The sequence below is a fragment of the Mandrillus leucophaeus genome, unplaced genomic scaffold (genome assembly GCF_000951045.1).
Source record: "Mandrillus leucophaeus isolate KB7577 unplaced genomic scaffold, Mleu.le_1.0 Scaffold224, whole genome shotgun sequence".
Classification (NCBI taxonomy): domain Eukaryota; kingdom Metazoa; phylum Chordata; class Mammalia; order Primates; family Cercopithecidae; genus Mandrillus; species Mandrillus leucophaeus.
In genome coordinates this window covers 2,199,861-2,224,869 of record NW_012102299.1, presented here as the reverse complement: position 1 = coordinate 2,224,869, position 25,009 = coordinate 2,199,861, and the positions used below count along the sequence as shown (strand labels likewise).

General features: G+C 35.6%; 1 protein-coding gene across 3 annotated transcripts in view; it reads right to left on the bottom strand.

The window, feature by feature from the left end:
• Positions 1-18,756: 18,756 nt before the first annotated feature.
• Positions 18,757-25,009, bottom strand: part of FGF12 (fibroblast growth factor 12) — a 633,659-nt gene continuing 627,406 nt past the window's right edge. For all 3 annotated transcript variants that reach the window (XM_011981343.1, XM_011981342.1, XM_011981341.1), the window contains one exon: positions 18,757-19,253. In XM_011981343.1, the coding sequence (XP_011836733.1) occupies positions 19,135-19,253 (119 nt within the window). In that variant the 3' untranslated portion in view covers positions 18,757-19,134. The remainder of the gene's footprint in view (positions 19,254-25,009) is intronic.

Below are 25,009 nucleotides of genomic sequence, written 5' to 3'. Positions count from 1 at the left end.
CCCAGTTACTTTTATAAACCTATCATTATGTGTTTTAAATCTCACATGGATCCATGTTTTAAATTCTGTCATTAATATCTTTGCAAGATTTGTCTCGAACCTATCACTGCAGCTTCAGTACTGCTCTTCTCGCACATTCTCTCAGTCATAATAAAGTCTCTATTTTTCATACATGCCACATACATCTTGGCCTCTGGCTGCTGTGTATGTTGTCCCAGGTGTCTTCTTTCCAATACTGCTTTTCTGATTGAATGCTAGTCTCCCATGAAACACTCCCTAATCCTCTGAACAATGTAGGATATGTGCCTATTTTGGACGAATAAATCAGAATATTTGTGTCACAGCTAACTTCCTTCTTTATCTTTGTTGGTATTTTATTTTATTTTATTTTTTAGATTATGTGTGTAGCTTCCACCACATAATTTTCTTAATAACAGTAGGGAAACATCTTGTGTATCCTCCTCCATCTTGAGAGCATGGTATATAAATGGCATTCTTCTGAAGAATTGAATTGATGTTAGTATTTGTTCTTAGCTCCTTGTTATTTGATCTCTGGCAGTGACTTGGGCTTAGTATATGAAAAAATATATACATGGTCAAAAAGGCTAATATCAAACTAACTCTAGCAGAGTGTTATGTAACCAATCTTGTAAATCTTAGTTTATGATTAACTTCCTTGCTAGATGCCTCTTCATTAATATAGGATCTTCCAGAATTTGGTAATTATATTATTATATGAATCTTTATATGTGTATCACCTAGGAGGGGGACTATATTCAAAAAATGATTTTGTCCAGAATATCTAACAAAATAAGATTAAGTGAACACTTGAAAAAAATACATTGGTGATGCAGCACTGAGAGTTGAGTTAAGAAGGATGCATAGCTAAGGGAGGCATAAGCACTGTTTTTGTTAGGAGATAATTTGGCCAAGTTATTTATGTAGGCAACGTGGCTGCTGTGTCCATTTAACAAGCTGTTTCATAAACTAGATGATTAGCAATACAATACAGAGCCCTCTTGAACTTCTAAAACAGCTGTTCACCTCTAAAATGACCACTGTAAATTAGTTAAAGATGAAAAGAGAAAGGAAAGAGAGAAAGGAAGAGTGTTGGAGAGGGTAAGGAAGGGAGTCAAAAGAGAAGGATAGAGAAAGCAAGAGAAGGGAAAGGAGGAGAGGAGAAGGAGGTGAGAAAAGGTGAAGAAGAATGAAAGGATAGAAGAGAGAAAGACATTTTAAAGAAGTACAACTAACGAGTATAAATGAGTTAGACAAGGTAAATATTTTAAACATATATATTTTATTGTTTTTGCTTTTCAATTTTGCTTCTAATTTTTGGATTTCAATCTCTGAAGTTAATTATACTTCTCAATTAATGATCCATTACCTGTATGAGACATTTGTTTGATTTTATTTTGCCCTGATTCCCCACTACCATTATATCCTTCCTCTATGTATAATCATTTTGATATTTTGATGTTGATTGCATATCCTTATATTTATGTATACATATTTAAAATGTGTTTGTTTCCTTTGTATGAGTATGTGTGTTATTAAATTATATGAATGGTGTTTTACATAAATATCTTGTTTTCTTCCTTACTTTTTTACTAGTGCCATGTTTTTGAGATGCACTATTGTTGCTGCATACACATCAAGTCTATTGTTTCTAACTGTGGTGTAGTATTCACTTGAGTGTATCCACCATGTTTTAATCGTCCACCTCTCCCTCTGCCACAGTGAAGGATAACTACGCTGTCTACAATTCTTTGCCACCATAAGCAACATTGCAATGAACATCTTCAAGCCTTTCTCTTTAGGTATTTTTATTAGAATGTGAGATGCATATCCAAATGTGGCCTGGCTGGATCATAAGTATGGTCTAGTTAAAGACAAACATATTGTTTTCAAGAACAGTTATACCAGCACACACAACCATCAGCAGTGTGTATTTTATGTTGTCTTTAGAAATGGTAAGCTTGCCATAGTCCCAAATTCTTGAATGTATGCATGTTGATTTGTAATTCTGCTCTTCACCCTGTAATGATAAGTCTCTTTTTTACTGTAATCTCTTTAAATGTTTGAATTGTGTGAGCGCAACTGGACTACTGTCTGGGACCTATCCTTTATTGGCTATAAGACTTTCAGCAACTCATTTCTTCTTTCCGATCTTTCTTTCATTCACTTACTCAGCCATCATTCAAGCACTATTAAATGAGCACCTGCTATGTACTTAGTTTATTACTCTATCACCTGATTTGTATGTTTCTTTATCAGAAGGAGAACCTCCATGTAAGTGTTGTAAAGACAGCAGTTCATATGAGGGACAGTCCCTGCTCTTAGAAAACTCTTGGAGACTCAGGGACACCTTCCTCAAGAAAGAGAAATTTAATTGGAAACCTGAAAGGAGTTGGTGATTCAAAAAAACCAGGGAGCTGAGATAATTTTTAAACTGAGGATGGTAAAAGTAAATTGTATTCTGTATAGAGGAAAACAATGAATGCCACAGATCTGAGTAGAAACATCCAAGTAGAGATTCAACAATGGAAAGGTGTCCCGTAAGGCTAGAACAAAGAGAGTGGCATTTGCAGGAGGCTCAGAGAAGCAGGAAGGTGGTGTCAAACCAAGCAGGGTACTGAGACTTGGAAAGCATTTTGGATTACAGAAGTCTGTCTGGATACTAAGGTAATATCCAAATATTATATAAGCAGCTGGATGAGTACTTCAATGGTGTCTTCCAGTCTTTTCATTTTGGGTTTTTTTCTAAATCTCTGCTTCCAATAAGCCACATGTGGCTACTGAGCTCTTGTAATGTGGCTAGTCTGAATTGAGAAGTGCTGGAAATAAAAAATAAACACCAGGTTGTGAAACCATTGTATAAAAAAGACCGCAGGCCAGGTGCAGTGGCCCACGCCTGTAATCTTAGTACTTTGGGAGGCCAAGGCTGGTGGATCACTTGAGGTCAGGAGTTTGAGACCAGCCTGGCCAACATGGTGAAACCCCATCTCTACTAAAAATACAAAACGAATTAGTTTGGCGTGGGTGGTGGGGACCTGTAATCCCAGCTACATGAGAGGCTGAGGTAGGAGAATCACTGGAATCCTGTGGGTGTAGGTTTCAGGGAGCCGAGATCGTGCCATTGCACTCCAGCCTGGTCGCAGAGCAAGACTCTGTCTCAAAAAAAAAAAAAAAAAAAAAAAAAAACTGCAAAATTTCTTATTAACAATCAATTGTATATTGGTTACATATTGAAATTATGATTTTTGGATATATTGGCTTAAATATGTTGTATTATAAAAATTAATTTGCCTATTTCTTTTTACCTTTTTAGTATGCTTACTAGAAAAATTTAAATCATATATGTGGCTCCCAACACGTATTTGTTAGGCAACCCTGTTCTATATCATTTGCTTCCTGAAAAACCATAGAATGGTGAAGATTCATCTAGAGTGAAGATTTCGATAACCAAAATTTTCTTCCTATTAAATCTGAACCCAACAGAAGGAGACATGTAGCCTTGAGATAGTTTCAACTAGAGTTCCAGGCAGAAAGCCATTTGACTTGATTATAAGCTGTATAGACTTCAGCAGAGCAATTTAGAAGATGATGTGGGTGTTAAAATATATGCACATATTCCGTTATATATTAACAAGATATGTGCTCAGAGAAGACTCCCACATACCCACACACCACTTAGAATACTGGCTTACATTTTTCTACCAGTAAAGTCACTTTGAATAAAGGAAGAAAAAAATCGAGCAGTAGTACAGTAAATGCCACATACTGTATAGTTAATTTGCAAGAATCGTTTTTCAGAAAATGAATTTTTCATGAGTGTTCTTTAAAATATGTTTTGCCAGGATATTTTTCTTTGATGTGGTCAGCTTAAAAAACCCATTACCTTTTATTGAAATTTTATGACTGATCTTTTTCACATTTGAAACAATTTGATGAAAAATTATTAAATTCAGTTTTGTGCCAATTTAGCTGAACAGACTTCATTTCAGGCCTTCAAATGCTTACAGTCCAATAGAGAAGATTGGTGCACAAAGAAATAAAATAGTGTGAAAAGTTGAAGAATCAAATTACATCTAGGTACAAATGTAACATGATTCTTTCTGAGAGGAATGAAATCAGTTGTATTTATTCTAAAAAAATAAAAAATAAATAATAAATAAGACTACATATAGTCCAGAAAACCTTAGCTACATTTAAAAACTGTCTCACATAAGCAAAATTTGGAACTGACCCTTAATTTTAATAAAGTATTTTCTTTGGAGGATTTGTCAAAATAACAGTGTATACATGTTCCTACTGGCATTTTATACCTGGTGATTATTATGTAGGTATTGGAGAAATCATATTTTTTCCCAATCTCTTTGAGTCTTCTGTTAATAAATTTTGCAAACTTCCTAGTCAATGTGTTTCCGACATAATCGTGCATAAAGTGCATTTATTTATTTACAGAGGAAATGTACCATGAATAGCTGTCACTGTGGACTTTCCCCTCAGTGCCCCATTTACTCTGTCACACTGTAGATGTTGCTGGGGGGAAAAGGGTCAGGTGTTTGTGGTGTAGGCATTTTCTATGGTTAGCCAGCTTTTATATTTCTTTTGAAGCACTAAGCTGTAACGAAAGTTGTAGGATGGCTCTATGATGAGGGCCATGTTTTGGCCAAATTTCCAAACACGAATCAGTGGATTAAACAGAAAGGTTAAATTAGTTTTTCACATCTTCTTTACTTTTTAAAATATTATTTCAAAAACTATAATTTGAAAGTCATACAGTATCACATTTTATATATCCAGGTGTCAACTGGATTTCACTTTTCCCCACATCACACAGCATTGGTAGAGTATCGGAATATTTGATATTTTAGGTTCATTTCTCCTAGGTTTTATATTTTCATTTGTAAGTCAACTCTGAGGGGGAAAAGGGGAGATTTTCATTCAGAAAACTGACTAGATAAAATAATTGAAATATAAATAAATGTCTTTAAATTTGGAGGATTTTTAAGAATATCAGGGGTCCTGACTGGACAAGATGGAATAAACACTGGTCACTCAGTCTTCAGCACTGAATAAAAACTAGACAGATGCAACAGAGCAGCTCTTTGAGGACCCTGATAAATAGAAGGCAAACTGGGGAAGAAGCCCAGAATTCAAATACCGAAGAATGTATCACTTTTTTTTTCCTTCAAGGCCCACAACCAACACAGCAGTGATCACAAAGGAGTTGGCAGAGAGAGCTTAGGAGAAGTCTAACTCTGGCTTCTCCTAAGAAGTTCTCTCTAGTTCTGACTCAAGAAGCAAGAAAGGGAATTTAAAATATTCAGAAAGTGTGTGGAAATGTCCGGTTTTATTTTTCTTTCTTTTTTCTATTCTCCCATGGCCTAGTTCCTATGCGATCCTGTGGAGCCAAAATTCTAGGTGAGGAAAGTTTCTATTAGTGCAGTCCCCCCTTATCTGTGGGGAATATGTTCTAAGACCACCAATGCATGCCTGAAACTACCAATAGTACCAAACTCCATATATTTTTTCTTACACAAACCCACAGTAAAGTTTAATTTATAAATTAGGCATAGTAAGAGATTAACAACAATAGCTAATAATAACGCAGAACAATTATAACGATATACTGTAATAAAAGCTATGTGAATGTAGTCTCTTTCTCTCTCTCTCAGTGTATACTGTTGTCACGTATACATCTATTTTCAGGCTTTGATTGGCCACAGGTAACTGACACTGCCAAGAGCAAAACCAAGGATAAAAGGGGACTCCTCTCCCATATTTTCAGCAGAGGATCCTTGGTTCCAGGAGAGTGAGGCTGACCGCCATTGTCGTCCATCTGGATTGTCCTTTCATTGTTCGGACCTGGATGCGGGCACACTTCACAACTGCACCTCAGAGTGGGATAACTGAAACCCTGGCTTCCTCGACATAGAAGGACCCCAAGGAACTAGAAAGTATCAAAGTTATGGAGAAAAAGGAACTCAGGAAATCAATTCCAAATAATTGTTTATAAATTTTGGACTCCTTCCCAAGCTTGCACATGTGGATCTGATGTTATTTAGCCTACAAGACACAACTGAACAGATACACCCCTGCCCAATGTCTGAGACTGGCCACTAGGTGGCACATGAACTGGACTGATCCAAATAGTACTGTAAATGCTTTGAAAACTATGCTGGTAATTCCAGCACTTTGGGAGGCCGATGCGGGTGGATCACGAGGTCAGGAGATCAAGACCATCCTGGCTAACATGGTGAAACCCTGTGTCTACTAAAAAATACAAAAAATTAGCCGGGCGTGGTGGCGGGCGCCTGAAAACTATGCTGGCATTGCAACCATAGCACATAGGAGAGGCACGTTGGAACTTAAGACTGAACCTAACCAGGTTGACTCTTACTAAATGAAAATGTCAACATTCTCCGTAGGATTTAAAGAAGTCCCAGAGTCTCATAACATAACATAATATTCAAAATGTCCAGGATACAATGAAAACATTTTTGGTATGTAAACTACCAGGAAAATCTCAATTTCCATGGGGAAAGACAATCAACAGATATAAATATGAGGTAACAGAGATGTTGGAATTATCTGATTCTTGAAACCAAAGGAAAAATAGAAAGTACACAAAGTAAATGGAAGCTGTCAAGAAGTACCAAATGAAGATTTTAGAACTATAAAAATAATAACAACAGTAGGCTGGGCACGGTGGCTCACGCCTGTAATCCCAGTACTTTGGCAGACCAAGGCAGGCGGATCATGAGGTCAGGAGATCGAGACCATCCTGGCTAACATGGTGAAACCCCGTCTCTACTAAAAATACAAAAAATTAGCTGGACGAGGTGGCGGGCGCCTGTAGACCGGGAGGCTGAGGCAGGAGAATGGCGTGAACCCAGGAGGCAGAACTTGCAGTGAGCCGAGATCGCGCCACTGCGCTTCAGCCTGGGCTACAGAGCTAGACTCCGTCTCAAATAATAATAATAATAACTGTAATAACTTTCCTCAAAACAACAGACAAAACAAAATTTAAAACCCTCCTTTGACAGACTCAGTAGCAGAATAGAAATGACAGTGAAAAGAATCAATGAACTTGAAGAAAAATCCATAAAAATGATTTAATCAGAACAATAGAAAGTTTTTTAAAAATAAAAAGACAAATAGAACATTAGACATCTGTGAGGTAATAACAAAAAAACTAGTGTTTTCATTATTTGAGTCCCAGAAGGAGAGAAGAAGTGCAGTGCAGAAAAAAAATTAAAGAAGTAATCAGTAAAAATGTCCCCAAATTGGCAAAAGAACTGGACATAAAGATTCAAAAAGCTCAGTGAATGCCAAACAGAATAAAAACAAACAAATCCATACCCAGAAGCACCATAATCAAACTGCTAAAAATTAAAGACAAAGAAAAAAGCCCATAAGGCACCCAGAAAAAAAGAAAGATGAATTACTAATAGAAGAACAGTGATATAGCTCAGAAGGAAGTGTTGAAAGAACCCAGAATTCTATACCCAGTGAACATATCCCTCAGGAATAAAGTTGAAATAAAAACACTTTGAGAAGAAGAAAAACTAAGGGAATTTATTGCCTTGCAGACCTGATTTAAAAGCATTGTGGGGGAAAAAAAAACAGCTCTTTAGGATGAAGGGAATTAATATAAGATGGAAACATGGAACATTAAGAATGAAGGAGGCTGGGCACAATGGCTCATGCCTATAATCCCAACACTTTGGGAGGCTGAGGCAGGCAGATCACTGGAGGTCAGGAGTTCGAGACAAGCCTGGTCAACATGGTGAAACCCCATCTCTACTAAAAAAACAAAAATTAGTCAAGCATGGTGGCATGCACCTATAATCCCAGCTACTTAGGAGGCTGAGGCACAAGAATCACTTGAACCTGGTAGGCAGAGGTTGCAGTGAGCAGAGATTGTGCCATTGCAGTGCAACAGAGCAGAGCGAGACTATGTCTTTTAATAAACAAACAAATAAATAAATAAATAGAAGCAACAATAAAAATGGCAAATTATTTTTTCCTAAATTGTATGTGGGAGTTGAAAGCAGAAATTATAACATTGTCTAATGAGATTTCAATGTATGTATATAATCATTACATAAATGGGAAGCTAAGGTGATCTATATGGTGGTAATCTTTCTACATTCAACCAAAAGTGGTAAAATATTAATTCTAAGTAGACTGTAAAAAGTTAAATACATATATTGTAATCCTTTGTGAAATAACAAAAAAGAAGTCAGGAAACAGAGAAATGAAAAAACAGAAATAACTAACAGAAAACAAATAATAAAACAATAAACCTAAATCCAAACATATCAAGAATCACATCAAATGCAAATGGTCAAATCACATCTATTAAAAGACACAGATTTTTAGGGTGGATAAGGAATATTAGACAATCAAATTAATCCCTGCTTTGAAAAGTGTCTCTGTCTACGATGAGGAAACAGAGATTTAGAGGAGAAATAAATTGTTCAAGATCCTACAGCAACCAGATTTAGAGGACAGTTTTTCTAACTTCTTAGATATTGCTTCCTACTACTTTACAAAATAGTATTGCTGAGATAAAGAATAAAAAAGTGGGAACAGCTGGATTGCATTGTTTCAGGATTGAATTCAGAGTTAAATGTCAGGAGGGTCCTGACTTTGTGCCAGAGGAGTGTGTTACTAGGAAAGCCATTGAAAAAGCCTGTCATCATATAGGGAGGTAGTCAATAATGGCTAAAGTGGCATCAACCCCATAGGGATCATACTAGGTTTATTAGTCAGGACTCTTCAAAGAAATAGAACTAATAGGATACACACACACACACACACACACACACACACACGGAGGAGAGGGGAGATTTATTACGAGGAATTGGCTCATACAATTGTGGATGCTGAAAAATCTCGTGATCTGCCATCTGCCATCTAGAGATCAGGAAAACTGTTGGTGTAATTCCAATCCAAAGGCCAGAAAGCTGAAGGTGCAAATCCCAGTCAGGGTAAGAGAAGGCCTGTGTCCCAGCTCAAGGAGACAAGCAGGAAGCCAAAAGGGGTAAATTCCTCCTTCCTCCACTTTTGTGTCCTATTCAAGCTTTCAACAGATGGGGTGATGGACACTCACATTGAAGAGGATAACCTACTTTACTGGCACTGCTAATTCCAATGCTAATCTCATCTGGAAGCATCCTCACAGACACACACAGAAAGAATGTTTCTATATGGGAACCCTATGGCACAGTTATGTTGACACACAAAATTGACGACAATACTAGATCTGACCCAATTTCCAGCATGCTTCTTGGGAAAAAAAGGAAGTGTGGGGCAAATTTCTCTGGGTTTTTCCTGCGGAGAGTTGCATACATTCTAGTGACCTGGTAACCAGGTATATTCTTTTGATATATGCTCCTTGCATTCAGCAGGTTCTAAGCAATGAAACTCAGAGTAATCTATAGCGAATTTCTGACTTTCCCTCAGTTATTTTTGGAGCAAATCAAGGAATTTTATGAGACAAGTTGTGTGTCTTCTGGAAAGAATAAGGGCAAGGACTAGAGAAATACAGGGTACATGGACTTAAGTAGTAAAATACAGAAACACACACTATTGAATTACCCAGCTTTCTAGCTTTCTGGGGGAGACACAGATTTCTGTTTTCTTCCTTATGATGGGTTCGGTCACTGTACATGTAATTTAGGTAGAGTCATATGTTACCTCTTGGTTTTTAGAGTGTGGGGCTGGGCAAAGAAAAAAAATAAAACACAAGTGTCACAGTTTTGGTTGCAGGAGACAGTGGGCTCTGAGTAAAAGTTTGAAAAAAGCTATTGCAACTTAATTTTGTCCTGAGAATGGGTGCTCTGATGCAAGAGAATAAATCTGATTACTCATGGGCTAAGAGACATTCATAGCCAGGACTGTATTGTCAGGGGAAAGTGAACTCCTTTCCAAGTAACAGAGAAGTCTATCTTAACATGTTCACACTACTAAATAAAGTAGCATTGTGAACCATTACAGCAGAAGCAAAAAATATCACTTTTTTTTTTGTAAAGCTCCAGATTTTAAATACATGCTCTTAATAATTTGGGGGGCTACTATGTCAAGACAGCAACCACATTTATTAACCTAATTCAGATCCAAATATTTTGTTCATGAAGTAAGCACTCACATAATGCGATTGCTTAAACAAGTATTTCTCTGGATTCACACAGAAGAAGTTGTCCTTGAATCAACTCTGAATATTCAGGCAACAGCTTAATATAAGGCCAAGCTCCATATCAAGAAATCTTTAAATATATCACTACGATACCTCTAGGAGATTAGGCATGATGCTGAAATATGGCAGGGACATTGCAGAAGCTTGGCATCTAGTATCACCTGCTATTCAAATTGCCTAAACCTTGTCATAAGACAGTCTTCTCCTCATAACTCTTACGCACATTTACAACTTAAAATTTCTCTGGAAAGTCAACTCCAACCAGCCTTGACTAGGCACTTAATAAATGTTAACTATGGTTTATTAAGGGTTCATTCAGTGGAGTGATTCTCAAATCTGCAAGAAAGAATCACCTGTCTTTACTCCAAACCGATTTCATCAGGATTTCTAGGGGTGGGGCCTAAGCCTCAGTATATTTTTTAGAAGTTATCAGGTAATTCTAATATGCAGTTGAGGTTACAAACCAATGACTATATCCTAAGCAAGAATAGTAATGAAATCTAAATAGTAACAATGTATGATAACTACATAGATACTGAAATAATCAATTACTTTTGTTTCCTTGAAGAAACGAAATCAAGAAAATGAAATCATCTTATGCTTTCTTGATGATATGCCTCTTAGACTTCTCCATCTGGAAGAAGGATACATACACTTGACCAGAGCCTAGGCCCTAACTATAGAGGCAATGATGTACTGGGTTTTGGATGGGGGAAACAGTGAGGAAGTAGAGAGAGCTAATCCCTCCAATTCCTGCTTCCAAAACCAAGTTCCAGATAACTATATACTCTGTATCCGAGAAGTGGGTGGCCATCTGCAAGTCCATGGACAATTATGCTGGCTATATTCTAACAGGTCACAGTCACTTGTTTTGAGATAGGTCAAAAATAACTGTAGCATTTAAGATGGAGAGTGAGTTAGTAAAGCAGATTCATGTCACTCTTGTCCATAATTCCATGATTAGTTCACATTTGGGCTGAGATGTCCCAGCACAGGTCATCTGCTAGTAGTGTGGGCAAGTTTCTAATTCAGTGAGAACCCCAAAGCGGGGTGCTGTGATGATCATTCTCCTAGTGAACTAGATATGGTAAAGTAATAGCATCTATGCTCTATCATTCTAGGGTGACCTGACCAAGATTTCTTGGTACACGATTTAGAGAATATTGCTATTCTAATCGATAGTGTTGAAAGACAGAACTCATCTCCTCATACAACCTTTGTGCCTCTCATTGATTTCTTATAGGGAACATCCAAACAGCATGTAGGTTAGTTACTTTCCTTGTTGTACAGGAGATCAGAAATGACAGTGGCTCAGCTTGCCGGAGAAACAAGTATCCTGGAGCACAACAACATCATTAACCTAGACCATATAATCTGTTGGTTTTAGTACTGTCAGCAAGAGGATACACTAGACAATGGAAGAGGCTGTGAATATGCCCAGTACAAACCTCAAGGGCAGTCCACATTTTGTGATAGAAGTGTCTAATTCCTCACCCAATTTCAATTCCTTTTTCTTCATTACCCATGAACCTCCAGTTCTGGCCCGTGAGACTTATGCCGGGGGTTTCTAGAAAAGATGCTTCCATGGTACATGTACCACATCTTTCTACCTCCCTGTTTTCCTTTTCCCTGTGTCCTAAATTTGAACGTGACACCTACAACTAGAGCAGCCATTTTGGACTGTGAATAAATGGTACTTTGAAGAAAAAGTACATTGAATTGCAGAGATTTTGTTCCTGATGTCTTCTAATGGTACAAATAACGTATGGAATGCCTGTATTCAGGTTTATCATTACAGAAAAAAAAAAGCAAACAAACCCACAACCTTCCAATTTAATTTAGCCACTATTTTCTTGGTTGTAAAGGTAAAGTACCAATTAGGTCTATTATGAGGGTATGTTTATGAGGTGAAGCTGTCAGCATAGAAAATAATTACTCAAAACACTAGGGAAAACATCATAAACAAATTCAGAGAGTTAAGTCAGTCAATGAAGCAGTGGTACAACTGAAAATGCATATAAGAAACAAAAAGATGAAACAGGCAAGGAAAATGACATTACAGACAAGTCACAGCATGACTGATATGCAATTCACGTATTAAATACCTCCTCCTGCAATGTTCTTCTTGTGTATGTCTTTGTGTGCCTCTCTGGATCAGGAACATATTTTTCAAGACAGCAAGTTGCAACGGGTAGGCAGGGTTAATATACAAGTAGGTATCATATATAAGAGACATAGCACAGAAATTAAGATATGCTGTCTTTCAGATAAGGTTGTGAAAAAGAATTAGAAAAATAATATGACAACAGCAATATTATTTTATACTCGTAAGAAAAACAATTGTGAAAATATGAGCTCAGAAGATGCACATTACTTTTAAATAAAATGTATTCGATCCTCTCGAAAAAACAAACCTGAAAGTCAGTGGAAAATCAAGACTTTTTTTTTGAAAGATGGTAACCCAAGGTTTTGATGCCAATATAAATATAAAACCAACACTTTCCACAAATGGAATACGGTGGTTTGGATTGTTAATACACTTCGTGCCATCCAAAGTGTTCAGAACATGTGCTATGTTCTGTAGAGGAGATTCAAGAAAGACAAGCACGGTTGTTGCAGGTGATTTTGAAGTGCAGCATTTTCTAATGGCCTAATCCTAGCAGTGCTTCTATGGGTATGAATAAAAGTAGATATGATATGAACTTCTGATCTAGAATAAGCAAACTGCATTTTCAACCCCCCTCCATGAGAGTCATCTAAAAGCACTGAACATATCAGATATACTGAGTTATTGTCAAATGTACCACTTTTCTTTAAAATTGCAGCTGTTTTTCTCTTCATCAGTGACCTGCACAGTGCCTTCTTCATAGCAGTCACTTAATAATGCTTAGGAAATTGAATTGTCAATGCTTTTGTTTGTTCTTATGGTTTATGGCAGTAGCTTTAATTAACCAATATTTGCATTTCTCTGCTGATTTTTAGAATATCCAATGACTTGTGATAGAAAATACAACTATTCATTAGTAGTAGAGATTTGCCACTTTTTGCTCTTCATTTCTATTTCCTCTTAATAAAAGGGCTCTGAATTTCATTCAAATATTTACCCCTCAACCATGCAGACTTGGATCTTTGGGGACAATCCAACCTCCACGTCTTGGTTGACTTAAACTAGTCAACATATCTCAAATTTCTGGCCATGGTCAGTCACTAAAGTGTGGACACATGATCTAAATCAGGCTAATGAAATGTAAGATGTTGTCTGGGGGATTCGAATAGAGAATAGATTATATACACATGCAGGTTCTGAAACTTCTAAAGGAACTTCTGCCTCCAAGAGGGAAGTGATACATGGAGGTGGACAGAGCTGAGAGAACTACAGACAAATTAAGCCTTGATGGTGATGCTGTGTACCTAGATATTCGAGATGAAGTGCCAGTTTGGTTTGGGGATTCTTCCTGAGCAACCAGAAGCATCCTAGCAGATACAGATGTTCAAATACAAAGGCTGTATTGAAAACCTTTGAGTAACTTTTCATTTTTATTGATCTCAACTCAGTTTTTCTTCCACCTCCTTTTCTGAACATTCTTCCCAACTAAGCCCTGCTTTGCAAGTATCCGTATCTTTCCTTCAAATGATTTTCTCTTCTTGAGAGGGCTTTGTCGTCTCCCTTTTATCACTCAGCAAATATCTGTTCTTTTTCAATCCCTGATGATGCCTTTGTTGGCTCCTCAGTGGCATAGAAAATCTTTTTGGCATCTATCATAGCACATACTTTCAGGTATTGCATTATTTGTTTATTTATGTGTCTGCCTTTGTTATTGTTGTTGTTTTTGAGATTGCAGTTTAGTTTATGATGCCTAAACTCAACTGAGCCTCTAGTTGGTATGTTATGAACAAAAGAATAAATGAACGTACTTTAGTTCTTAATCCTTGAAAGCAAGATGTCAGGTTGAGACAAGTAGCTAAATAATTCCAAAGAAACATTTACTTTTCTTTCGACTCTTCAACAAAATTGGACATCTTTCCCATCAGTAAATCAATTTGTGATCTTTTTCTTAAGAAGAAACAGCACTTTTTCAGCAATATAGGATAAACACACTAAAAAAAAATTGGTAGACTTCTCAAAGAAGTTTAATGTTTAAAAAAAAAGTGCCAATATTTTGTCTACGTGCATGAGCATCTCAGGATTTAATTGTTTTTAATTCCAGGAGGGTAGTGATGTATAAACATTTTACAAATCTGAGCTCAGAAAACAATGGATTTGAATAATCTGTGCTTTAATGGAAAAATGAAACATTAATTTGTTTAGTTTCTCATACAACATGTTTACTAAACATTTCAGTGTCAATAATTTTTTAAGATTGTAACATTTAACCTTGTATTGGAGCTAATACCAATTCTAGCCATGGGAGTATGTTCTGGACTTTTTGAACAATTTTGAGTAAAATGAATGGCATTGTCTTCAAATTGTACTTGGAGCAAAGACAAAGAAACATCAGCTCATTCTTTCCAACTAATAGAACATTTAATGATGCAATTTTTATTACATTATTTTAAGGCTATTATCATAACGTTAAATATTCTTATTTTTGCTTCCATCTGTTACTAAAGCTCAATATATCATTTCCGAACATTATTAATTTTCACTTAACTTAGATTTAAATATTGAATTTTTAACTTGGGCTCCAGGAAAAATCCTGAAAAATAAAGATCAGCATCTAGCATCCTTTTCCTAAGCTTTCACCACAGATTCTCAATTTGATAGGACTTATCATGAAATCTGTATTGGGAAGTATAGCTTTTTAAGATAACTTTTTGTAACTAAAAAATATTTTCCTGCGCATCACAAGGGGGATTAAAAATCACCGAAGTACCGAAGGAACGTGTGCTTTGATTATTATTCCCACCTGTTTCTTTTTTATTATAAAGTGGCAATTTGTACTATCATTAGAAATATACATTAATGTATAAAGTTTTGCATTCAAATCTCTTTATTTTTGACTATGTATGACTAGAGACCACAAATCAAATAAAAACTCTATATAATATATCCTTATTTCAGAAGCGTATGTATATATACACATATATATTTGTAGAACAATCCACTGTTTTAAATGTAATTTTGACTTAAAAAATGCTATTTACAGTTTTATGACAGAGAAATAACCTCAGCCTTTCATGGTATTAAAATGAGCAGGGAATTTTTATGTTTGCGTCTCATCTTGTGCAGATGAAATTAAGCAATATCATGGAAAACCTTCTCAAGAGCAAGGCCTTGTAGACTAAGGTATGAGGGTGAAATAGATTTGCTATTTCTGGGTCTATGTTTTAAAAAAATTACTGGCAATGTAGTCATACTTACTTCTTCACCAAGAAATCAATGCTCCCAAATTAGGAATTCCAAACTTTTCAGTATGCAACCTTTAAGTCTTTCCTTGTCCTTACTCTTGTCTTAATACTCTCATCTCCCAGTGGTGACACTGCAGGACCACCAATCTAGATATTAGATTGTTGTTATTTTATTAAACAGAAGAGTCTTAGTTCTTTTAAACCAGCTTTCTGAATTAGAATGAGGCCCATAAAGCATCACATTGCATTACATTGATATCTCTTTATTGCACCAATCCATAATGGCTAAAAATATGCTATTAAATTTGTATGTAAATTTCAAAGCCAAAACTATTATTATGAGAATAGGATGGCTTGCTGCCCTCCAATTTGCAGAAGCACAAAAGTCTCTGAATTAGCAAATGGAACTTCAGCTCCATTTGTTTCTATACTTTATTCTCCGAGCTTACAAATCAAGTAAGGTATATTGACCAGAAAGCTATTTTGTGAGACGCTCAAAAGTTTTGTTTTCATTCTTAAGCTCGTTGATTTTGAAACGTATTCCAATAAGAACTCAGGATAAACATATCCTAATTTATATCTGCACAGCCAATTGCAAAGCATTACTAAAAGTCATATTTTTCCTGGGAAAAATCCCAATGCAACTCAAAAAATAAAACTTATTTTACTTAAAAAGGAATAGGTGATGAATGAATTGAAGACCCAGAAATCAGAACAATGAAAATCAAAGAAGTATTATACTTGAAATATGCCTGAAAAACAAAGTACTTAAACTCAATCAGATTTTTGGATGAAGTTGGATATTACATGTTTATACATGGTAATATTTTTAAAACCTCAGTGACTACTGGTTTATTCTATTAAAGGTTTTATGTACTTAAGACATAAGCAGCAGTTAAGCTAACATTCACCCTTTGATCTAAGCTACATTTTTTTTGTCAGGTTTATGTATAAAAGAAACAAGGTTTCCAATTAATTCTCTGAACTAAACTGGAAATAAGACAAAGCTAATTTCCAAAACATTTTACTGCAGTGAACATTTGCTTAACATAATACAGAGAAAAACAATATACAAATTGGGTGGTTAGAATTCTTTCTTAACTGCTATCAGGAAGGAGATAAATGTGAGTCTAGATGATAAATGATGAATAGCCACGGAAAATAGAGGGAGGAATTTTGTTAGTGATTCATATCTCTATTTTTTTCATAACCAACTTAATTAAATATATTTTGTCATGAAATCACCATTGTGATTGATTTTTTATGAATTTCATCAATTGTATTATTTGTGAAACCATCAATTGTTTCACTGATGAATGTGTACCTGTGTGTATCACCACAAAAGCTCAAGTCATTTCATGCTAAGAGAGCCAGTGTCCCATAGTGTTGAGGTTTCTTTTTAATTTTTTTCAAATAAAATAAACTTTGTGTTTGGGATTTTTTCTTTTTTCTTTTTTTTGGTTCTGGTAGTGACAGGTGTATTTATAATCAAGTTGAATCAAGAGTGACAAGAAGAAATACAGCTAGAGTTATATTTTTTCCCCCAAGGGTATTCTTTTCCTAGAAGAGCAAGTCCATTTTTAGAAAATTTAAATGTCTTTCTTTGTTACTTTCCAAATATTTTGGTTAAACAAATATCTCTTACAAATGTATCTTCAAAATCTTTGCCTAGATGCATAACATTTGTTCTTCCCAACTGCTTAGGTAAATTCCTTCATTTCATTTTGTGCTAACCTCTAGATAACATAAATAGGATACTTGGTGAAGGATATGATCCACTATTGAAGAATAATGATTGTGTAAAGTGAGGGAAACTATGTTGACCTTGAAATACGGCAACCAATGGCAAGGTTTGAGGTGAGGGCCTAGAGCTTCTGCAAAGTGTATATATTTAGGGAGTCGTATTTGGAACAATACATGCTGGACAGTAGAGATATAGGAGAAGTTACATGCTATGTCTTCTCATTGGTAATATCCATAAATCTGCATACATTTTTTAACATTCTGTTTTGTGTGGTTTTTTTCTTTAAATTTGGATGTCTCTACACCACTCCTGATTTGTAGGACTAAATAGATCTATTTATTCCAATGCAAATTATAGAACATTTATTGCTTCCTTGATTTTTTTTTTATTATTATTATGCTTCCTTGATTTTTAAAAATACTTTAGTATTCTTAACTATGTATGTGCCTTCTCTTACACTGAGTTCTTTTTTGCTACTTTAAGCTGCTCACACAATCCTGTCTGTTGGAGTCATAGCTGCTAATTCCATATTATTTCTCTACACCCCTTGAAAATTTAGTGTATTACTGGTACCTTTCTGTGTTCTAGGAAACAAACGAATTGCAAACTGGACTTGTAAATGAGGATATATGTGTGCGTGTGTGTGTGTGTGTGTGTGTGTGTGTGTGTGTATAGCAACAAATTAGCTACTGGCTTCATAAGATAGTAAGTTAGGAATTTCACAGTCATGTCTCCAAATTTCATGGCAGAGTTTAAAAAACAATATAAGACTGTGGTAAGGTACAAAGGCAAATGCAATTTGCATTGACTAATTTCCTAGGACTTATTTCCTTATGTAAAACCCCTCTTCTTTCTTTCCTGTTGCAAGACAGGATACAAAGCTTTCTAAAACATGCACTTATACTCAAAGGTGTCCACAAAGCAAAAAATCAGACCAAATGCCAACAGCAAGTAACTTATATCTTACCACCTAGACATGGCACTGGCAAAGAATTCCCAAAAGTCACTTCAGCATTAGAACAGTAACTTTTTTTCCTAAATTACTGAAAAAAAACCCAAAAAACAAAAAACTTCTGAAATAATATCTTTGATAAAAATATTATACTCTAGGATAATTTGAAATTATTTTTACGAAATAATTAAATTCATTAAGGCCTTTCGATTCAATACAAGACTTTCCTTTTACATAAGACAATCTTAAATTACATCTCAAAAATAATTTCTTACTCTTTTCTTGATGGTAAATGGTTTCTGGCTATATATTTTATAGGTATTAGAATAGTTTATAATTTGGAAATGTTCAATTCCATGGTTACAAAAAAATCCTGCAAACAGAATGTAATGGTGTGTCAATTCCAGATGCCCAAATAAAATACAAAATCAAGCAAAACCACACATCGCAGCATTATCATGAGTTTAAGCTATTTAGTATATAACATCAGTTTGTGAGTTCAGTTCTCCAAAACCCTTTCCTTTAAAGTAATAACTTTATTTCGTCTTTATTAATGTCTTCATTACAATTAGCCTTCTACGCATAACAATACAGTTTAATTTAATGTTTGTGGAGTTCTGATTTTATTTTTTCCTTTGCTTTTAAGTGTGTTAAACTTTGTGCATGTGAGTTTTCTACCACATTGCAACAAGCAAGCTTTGGTTCAATTTTCTTGTCCTACACAAAGGAAGATTTTGAGTGCAGAATCTTAGCCACTAGGTCTTGCGTTGTCATTTTATTTTCCTCTCCTTGGGTGGATTTACTGGAAGGAAATGGGTAAACGGGAGGGAAGAGAAGGGGAAGGGATGAGAGAGGGAAGCAGGGGAGAGTTCTCAGCTATGTTGAATCTTGATTCACAACTTTGCCTCCATTCATGGTGGGTGTTCCAGAACTTTTCCTTGAACGCCCTTGTTTTTCTCCAATTTCATGTAGTGATGGTTCTCTGTACATACACACTGAAAGGCAAAATAACAAAAAATTACTTACGATAGTGGATACACATTTGCTTCAATAAGCTTTTCAAATTTGGTTTTACGATATTCTTCACTCTCATCACAAGCTCTTCTTCCCATTATAAAAAACAGTTTTAACTTGATAACATATTCAGTGGATACACATAATTTTCTTCCAGTTCTTTTAGTCGTCACCTTTTAAACTTTTCTTGAACTATAGACATTTAAGTTGTTTCTGTTCTCTCATAGACAAGGCTTGAATCTTTACAGTTTCCTAACCTAGAAAACAGGATTTTCATCCAGAGTCAGAGGAGACATGGGAAATATTCCACTTTTTGGTCCTTAATCTGTAGTCTAATTTGGGTCGGTAAGAAAGTATTTATTTACGTGTTCCTAATCTTTACCCTACCATAGGAAATATGATGCCGTATCAAACCGAAATATGTATTGTCATTTCCAGGGCATCCTATGTAAAAAAAGAAGGGAGGACAAAGAAAAGGAAAAAAGAAGAAGCAATTTCCCCGACTGCCCTAGATTTACCCAAAGTAAGAAACACAGTCCGTGACTTCTTAGTCATTCATCAATAGGGAATGTGATTGTGCAAGCATGAGACTTCCGTTCACATCTACATAAACAGTTCTTTTCTCCTCTATTGTTTTGTCTGGCTGTAAAGTTCGGTCATCTGTGAGCCATCACGGCTATTCCTAGATAATTGTTTAGGAAGAACAATGCTTTCAAATTATAGTTATACCTACAAAACACATTAATTCAGCTTCATTATAGTGTTGTGAAATAGACAAATGTGACTAGATAAGAGTATATGATATGTCTTATGAAAATATCAGGAGTTACTTTTATCCTCGGCTTAGGAACAAACAGGTATCTCCACCTATTGAATCATCATTACAAAGGTTTAATAATTTGAATGTTACTTCCAACATCAAAGAGCCTCCTCCCTTGAACTTTCAGTGGTTACCGATTTGGGAACCATGCGACCTGGATCCACACCCAGACTCAGCTATCTACTAGGCTTGTTAAGTTGGACACATTTTCATAAATGAAAAATAGCATGTTTGTGAAGATTAAATGCCTTGCATAGAGCAAGTACCAAAAAATGTTTATGAAACGTAAGGAGCTGATTTCTTTGTGAGCATTTTGAATAACTGATCTTCAGAGAATATAGAAATAAATTGTTTTGGCTGAAAGTATTCTAAATCCAAAACTAGACTAAAACAGAATTTAGAGTACAAGTGAGAGTCTCCTGAGACTGGTGAGGAGACAGATTTCTTCCAACATATTCAATTATAGAACTTCTTAAATGTTACTGTACATGCGAATCACCTAGGAATATTGTTAAAACGCAGATAATGAATCAGAAGGATTGTAGTGAGCTTGAGTCTCCATTTTCAATAAGATCGCAGGTGATGTTGATGCTGATAAAACCCAGACTACACTATGAGTAGCAGAAAATACATGTATAAAATATGTGTGCTAAGGCTGTTACGCAAATTAGCCACATATATTTTAATGAGATTTTAAAGTATTTCAATTACCGCACTGATGGCTCTTCCAGCATCCCCAAAGGATTAAACGCCTTTGACTGAAGTAACAGAGTATACATAGGAAACCAGCTCAGAGAGTAGATATATAATTTTCAAATGATACAAGTAAGTCATTCAAGTTTGTCTTTCTTTTTCTTGTTTTGTTTCAATAAATAGAAGATCCTTATGGAAAATCTTGCCAGAATCTTGAAGTTCCCTAAGTCCAATGGCTCTTATCTCTCTTTCTATTATAAAAATAATTAAAAACTCCAAAATTAAGGCATAGTTTTTTATTTGTGCAAAATACAACCATTTACATGTAACTGCTCAATGCACAGGGAACATCAAGAAGCAACGAAGTGATTCAGCTGGAACGCTATTCATATGATACCATTAAATAGGTCTTCCCAACTCTGTCACCTAATCAGCTCTGCAAACTCAAACATCTGCAGGCCGCACTACAGATTGCTAAATCAGAATCTCAAAGAATTTACAAAAATCTCCTTTCTAAAAAATAATATATTTTGACCTGCAAATTCTTAAGCTTCATTTGGGGATACTTGAAGAATAAATTTTTTAATTTTCATTAAAGTGTGTATTTTTATCTTTTTTTTTTTTTTTTTTTTTGAGACGGAGTCTCGCTCTGTCGCCCAGGCTGGAGTGCAGTGGCGCGATCTCAGTTCACTGCAAGCTCTGCCTCCCGGGTTCCCGCCATTCTCCTGCCTCAGCCTCCCAAGTAGCTGGGACTACAGGCGCCCGCCACCTCGCCCGGCTAGTTTTTTGTATTTTTAGTAGAGACGGGGTTTCACCGTGTTAACCAGGATGGTCTCGATCTCCTGACCTCGTGATCCGCGCGTCTTGGCCTCCCAAAGTGCTGGGATTACAGGCTTGGGCCACCGCGCCTGGCCATTTTTATCATTTTTTTAGCTGAGTTTCTTAGAGTTGCAATTTCCTTTTTAGTTTTCTTATGCCACAGATTCTATCCAAAACATTCACTTGTATCTTTTTTTTTTCTTTCTCACTTGCACATAAAATGCTTCATTTGTGTCAGCACACAATGTTACTATTATAATGACTGCTGCAGATAACTTCTCCAGTACTTTAACCCTGCTGGCCATCCTTATATTGAGAGGTATTGCAAACTGACATCTGAAAATAGACAGTGTTTCAAAAAGACCCAAACTCATCAGTGCCACCGCAGGATGTACAATTTGCTCTTTTTCTCATACAACTCAATTTCTCATTTCCCAATCTTTGCACTAAATGGAGTAATAAAATTAAGGGTTTTGAAAACCTAGTTCATGTCCCAGTTAGAAAACGACAAGTAAAAGGTAGGTTTTCCAGTTCACTGATGAAAACTGCCCTCCTCCTCAATAAATCAAATAGGTATTTAAATTTCTATACTTCTGTTAGCCAAAATAAAAAGATGTTCAGAGAATGCACACTGAAGTTATTCTAGAAATTGCATGCAAATACAAGTACAGAGAGCAAAACCTTGGTCAAAGCAATAGATTAAATGTAATTTCTTGAGCATTAATTTTCATTGTTATTTACAGGACCTAGGATTCAGTAATACATCTGATTTAAGAAGCTGACAAGTAAAGGGGAATAAGTCTCAATCAAATTTCTGAATTACAATGTAATTAAAAGACCATAATCCAATTAGAAAGGCAAGAAAGAATAAAGTACCTCCCTTCAGTAATATAACTGACTTACTACCATCCATAGTTGCATTACACTTAATGACTGCTATTCTGAATGTACATGGTAAATAATGAAACAAAATTGAGGAAGAAAACAAGGCGTAAGTGTTCTTTAAAGTGGATTACATGTGCAAAATGTAAATGAAAATCACTGTGATGTATATAGCAGCCTCAATGATAAGTCCTTGAATAAATCTATCATTTCAGAGTAATCCAAGCAATTTTAAATTGATTAACTAAATTTTACAATTATAACAACCCAGTGAATATAGTAGGTGAGAAATTATCACCCTCATTTTTTAAATATAAAAGAAATTAAGCCACTTCCATAAAGTCAGATAGTGGGTAGTGGCAGGGCCAGGATGAATGTGTAGAGTTTCAAGGTCCTAGTTAAGAGTTTTGAATAAAATCAGAAATACCATAATTTATTCAATAAACAATGTAAAATGACTGACATATCAGTGTTTGAATTCTTACGTCTATATGTTAATCAAGATTTAAGTTGGCCTTAACTTCAGTAAATATTCCTAAAGTCATTCGGAAATGGTAATAAAAGAAAATGTATGTCTGTTATAAAAAAATCAAAAAAGAAAGTAACAAGAGTTGGTGAGTATGTGGAGAAATTGAAACCCTTATGCATTTCTACTTCAGTGTAAATTGGTGCAGCCACTGTGGAAAATGAAATGGTGACTCCTCAAAAAATTAAATATGGATGTACCATAGGATCCATCAATTCCACCTGTAGGTGTCCACTCAAAATAAATGAAAGCAGGGACCCCAGCATCTATCTGTACATCCATGTCCGTAGAAGGATTATTCACTCTAGCCAAAAGATGGAAGCACCAAAATGTCCATTGACAAATGAATGGGTATATATAATGAGGCCTATACATATAATGAAATATTATTCAGCCTTAAAAACAAAATTCTGACAAATACCACAACATGAATGAACCTTGAAGAAGTTGTGCTAGGTGAAATAAGCCAGTTACCAGGGGCCAAATATTGCGTGATTCCACTTCTGTGAGATACCTAGAGTAGTCAAGCTCACAGAGGCAGAAAATAGAACGGTATTTGCCAGGGGCTGGGGGAGAATGGGGATTTCACATTTAATGAGCACAGAGTTTCAGCTGGGGAAGATGAAAAAGTTCTGGAGTTGGATGATGGTGATGTTTGCACAACAATGTGAATGTACTTAACGGCAATGAAATATATACTTAAAAATGATTAAAATGGTAAATTTTGTATTATCATATTTTACCACAAATAAAAAGCAAACACACAAACAACTTGTCCTGAATTGTCTTGAGTATAAGGTATAAGAAATGACTACTAAAGCCAGAGGTGTTCTATTGGCATAGGAAGAACCAGCAATTCCCCAAAAATCAAAAACCTTAGTTTTAGAACTGTATTCAGGAAGAGAGAGTTGAGATATAATTGAGGAGGTACAGGGTGAGGAAAAGGATAGAGGAATCTGATGAAAATATTCTAGGACTGTGCTGCCTAGTATAGCATCCATTTAGCCATATGTGGCCACTGAGCACATACAATGTAGCTGGTCCTAATTCAGATGTGCTGTAAGTGCAAAAATAAACACTACCAGACTGGGTAAAACAGGGAGGTGATGACGAATAAGAAGGATACGGCTAGTTGGTGTCAGACTTTGCTGAATTCCAGGCCAGAAAATTTAAACCATGACCATCATATAGATCAGCCTCAATATGATGGTAAATGAGGAGTTAATATACTTGGTTAATTAAGTGATGTAATAGTAAATGAAGAGTTAATGTCCATCAGACATGCGTGTATAAAGAAACATCTATTAATTCCTTTATGTAGAAAAATGTCTACATTTACATGATATGAATACAACCAGTCAGTATAGTCAAGAAAAATCATTCAAACTGAATCTCGTTGAATGAACTCTGTTAGGAAAGGCTGGCAGCATTGGAAACTTTGATGAGTTGTTCTGGTGCTTTGCAAACACAATCACAATTTGGTAGGAATAAATCTAGTTGAAGACCCATTACGTGTATAGGGCCCACTGCCCATCTAATATACCCCTTCCAAGTACCATAATTCCGAATGCAATTGAAAGGTGGGGTTCGTTTGGGCATGCTAAAACACGTTCTTTTGTTTTAGGGGGAGCTTTATTTAAGAAGCCTACACAAACAAAAAATAAATTAAGAATTACTAGTATCATTGCTTCTGGCTTTTTGGCTATGAACAAGTATGAAGAATTACAAATATCACATAGAAAATGGGAATCACATGTACTTTATAGTAAAATTTATTCATGATCTTATATAAATATCAGGACTAGAATTTGGAGTTCTGTTACTAATTTCTAATCACATGCTATTAAGCAATGAGTGGAAACCTTTAACAAGTATGTCCAGAGAACTGTCTAGGCTCTGATCTTCAATAGCTACATAAATTCTAGAACTCTTAAACTGTGGTTCTCAAATTATTCTTATCCTATGCCAGATTAAGGTTCTCTTCTAATAATCGGATC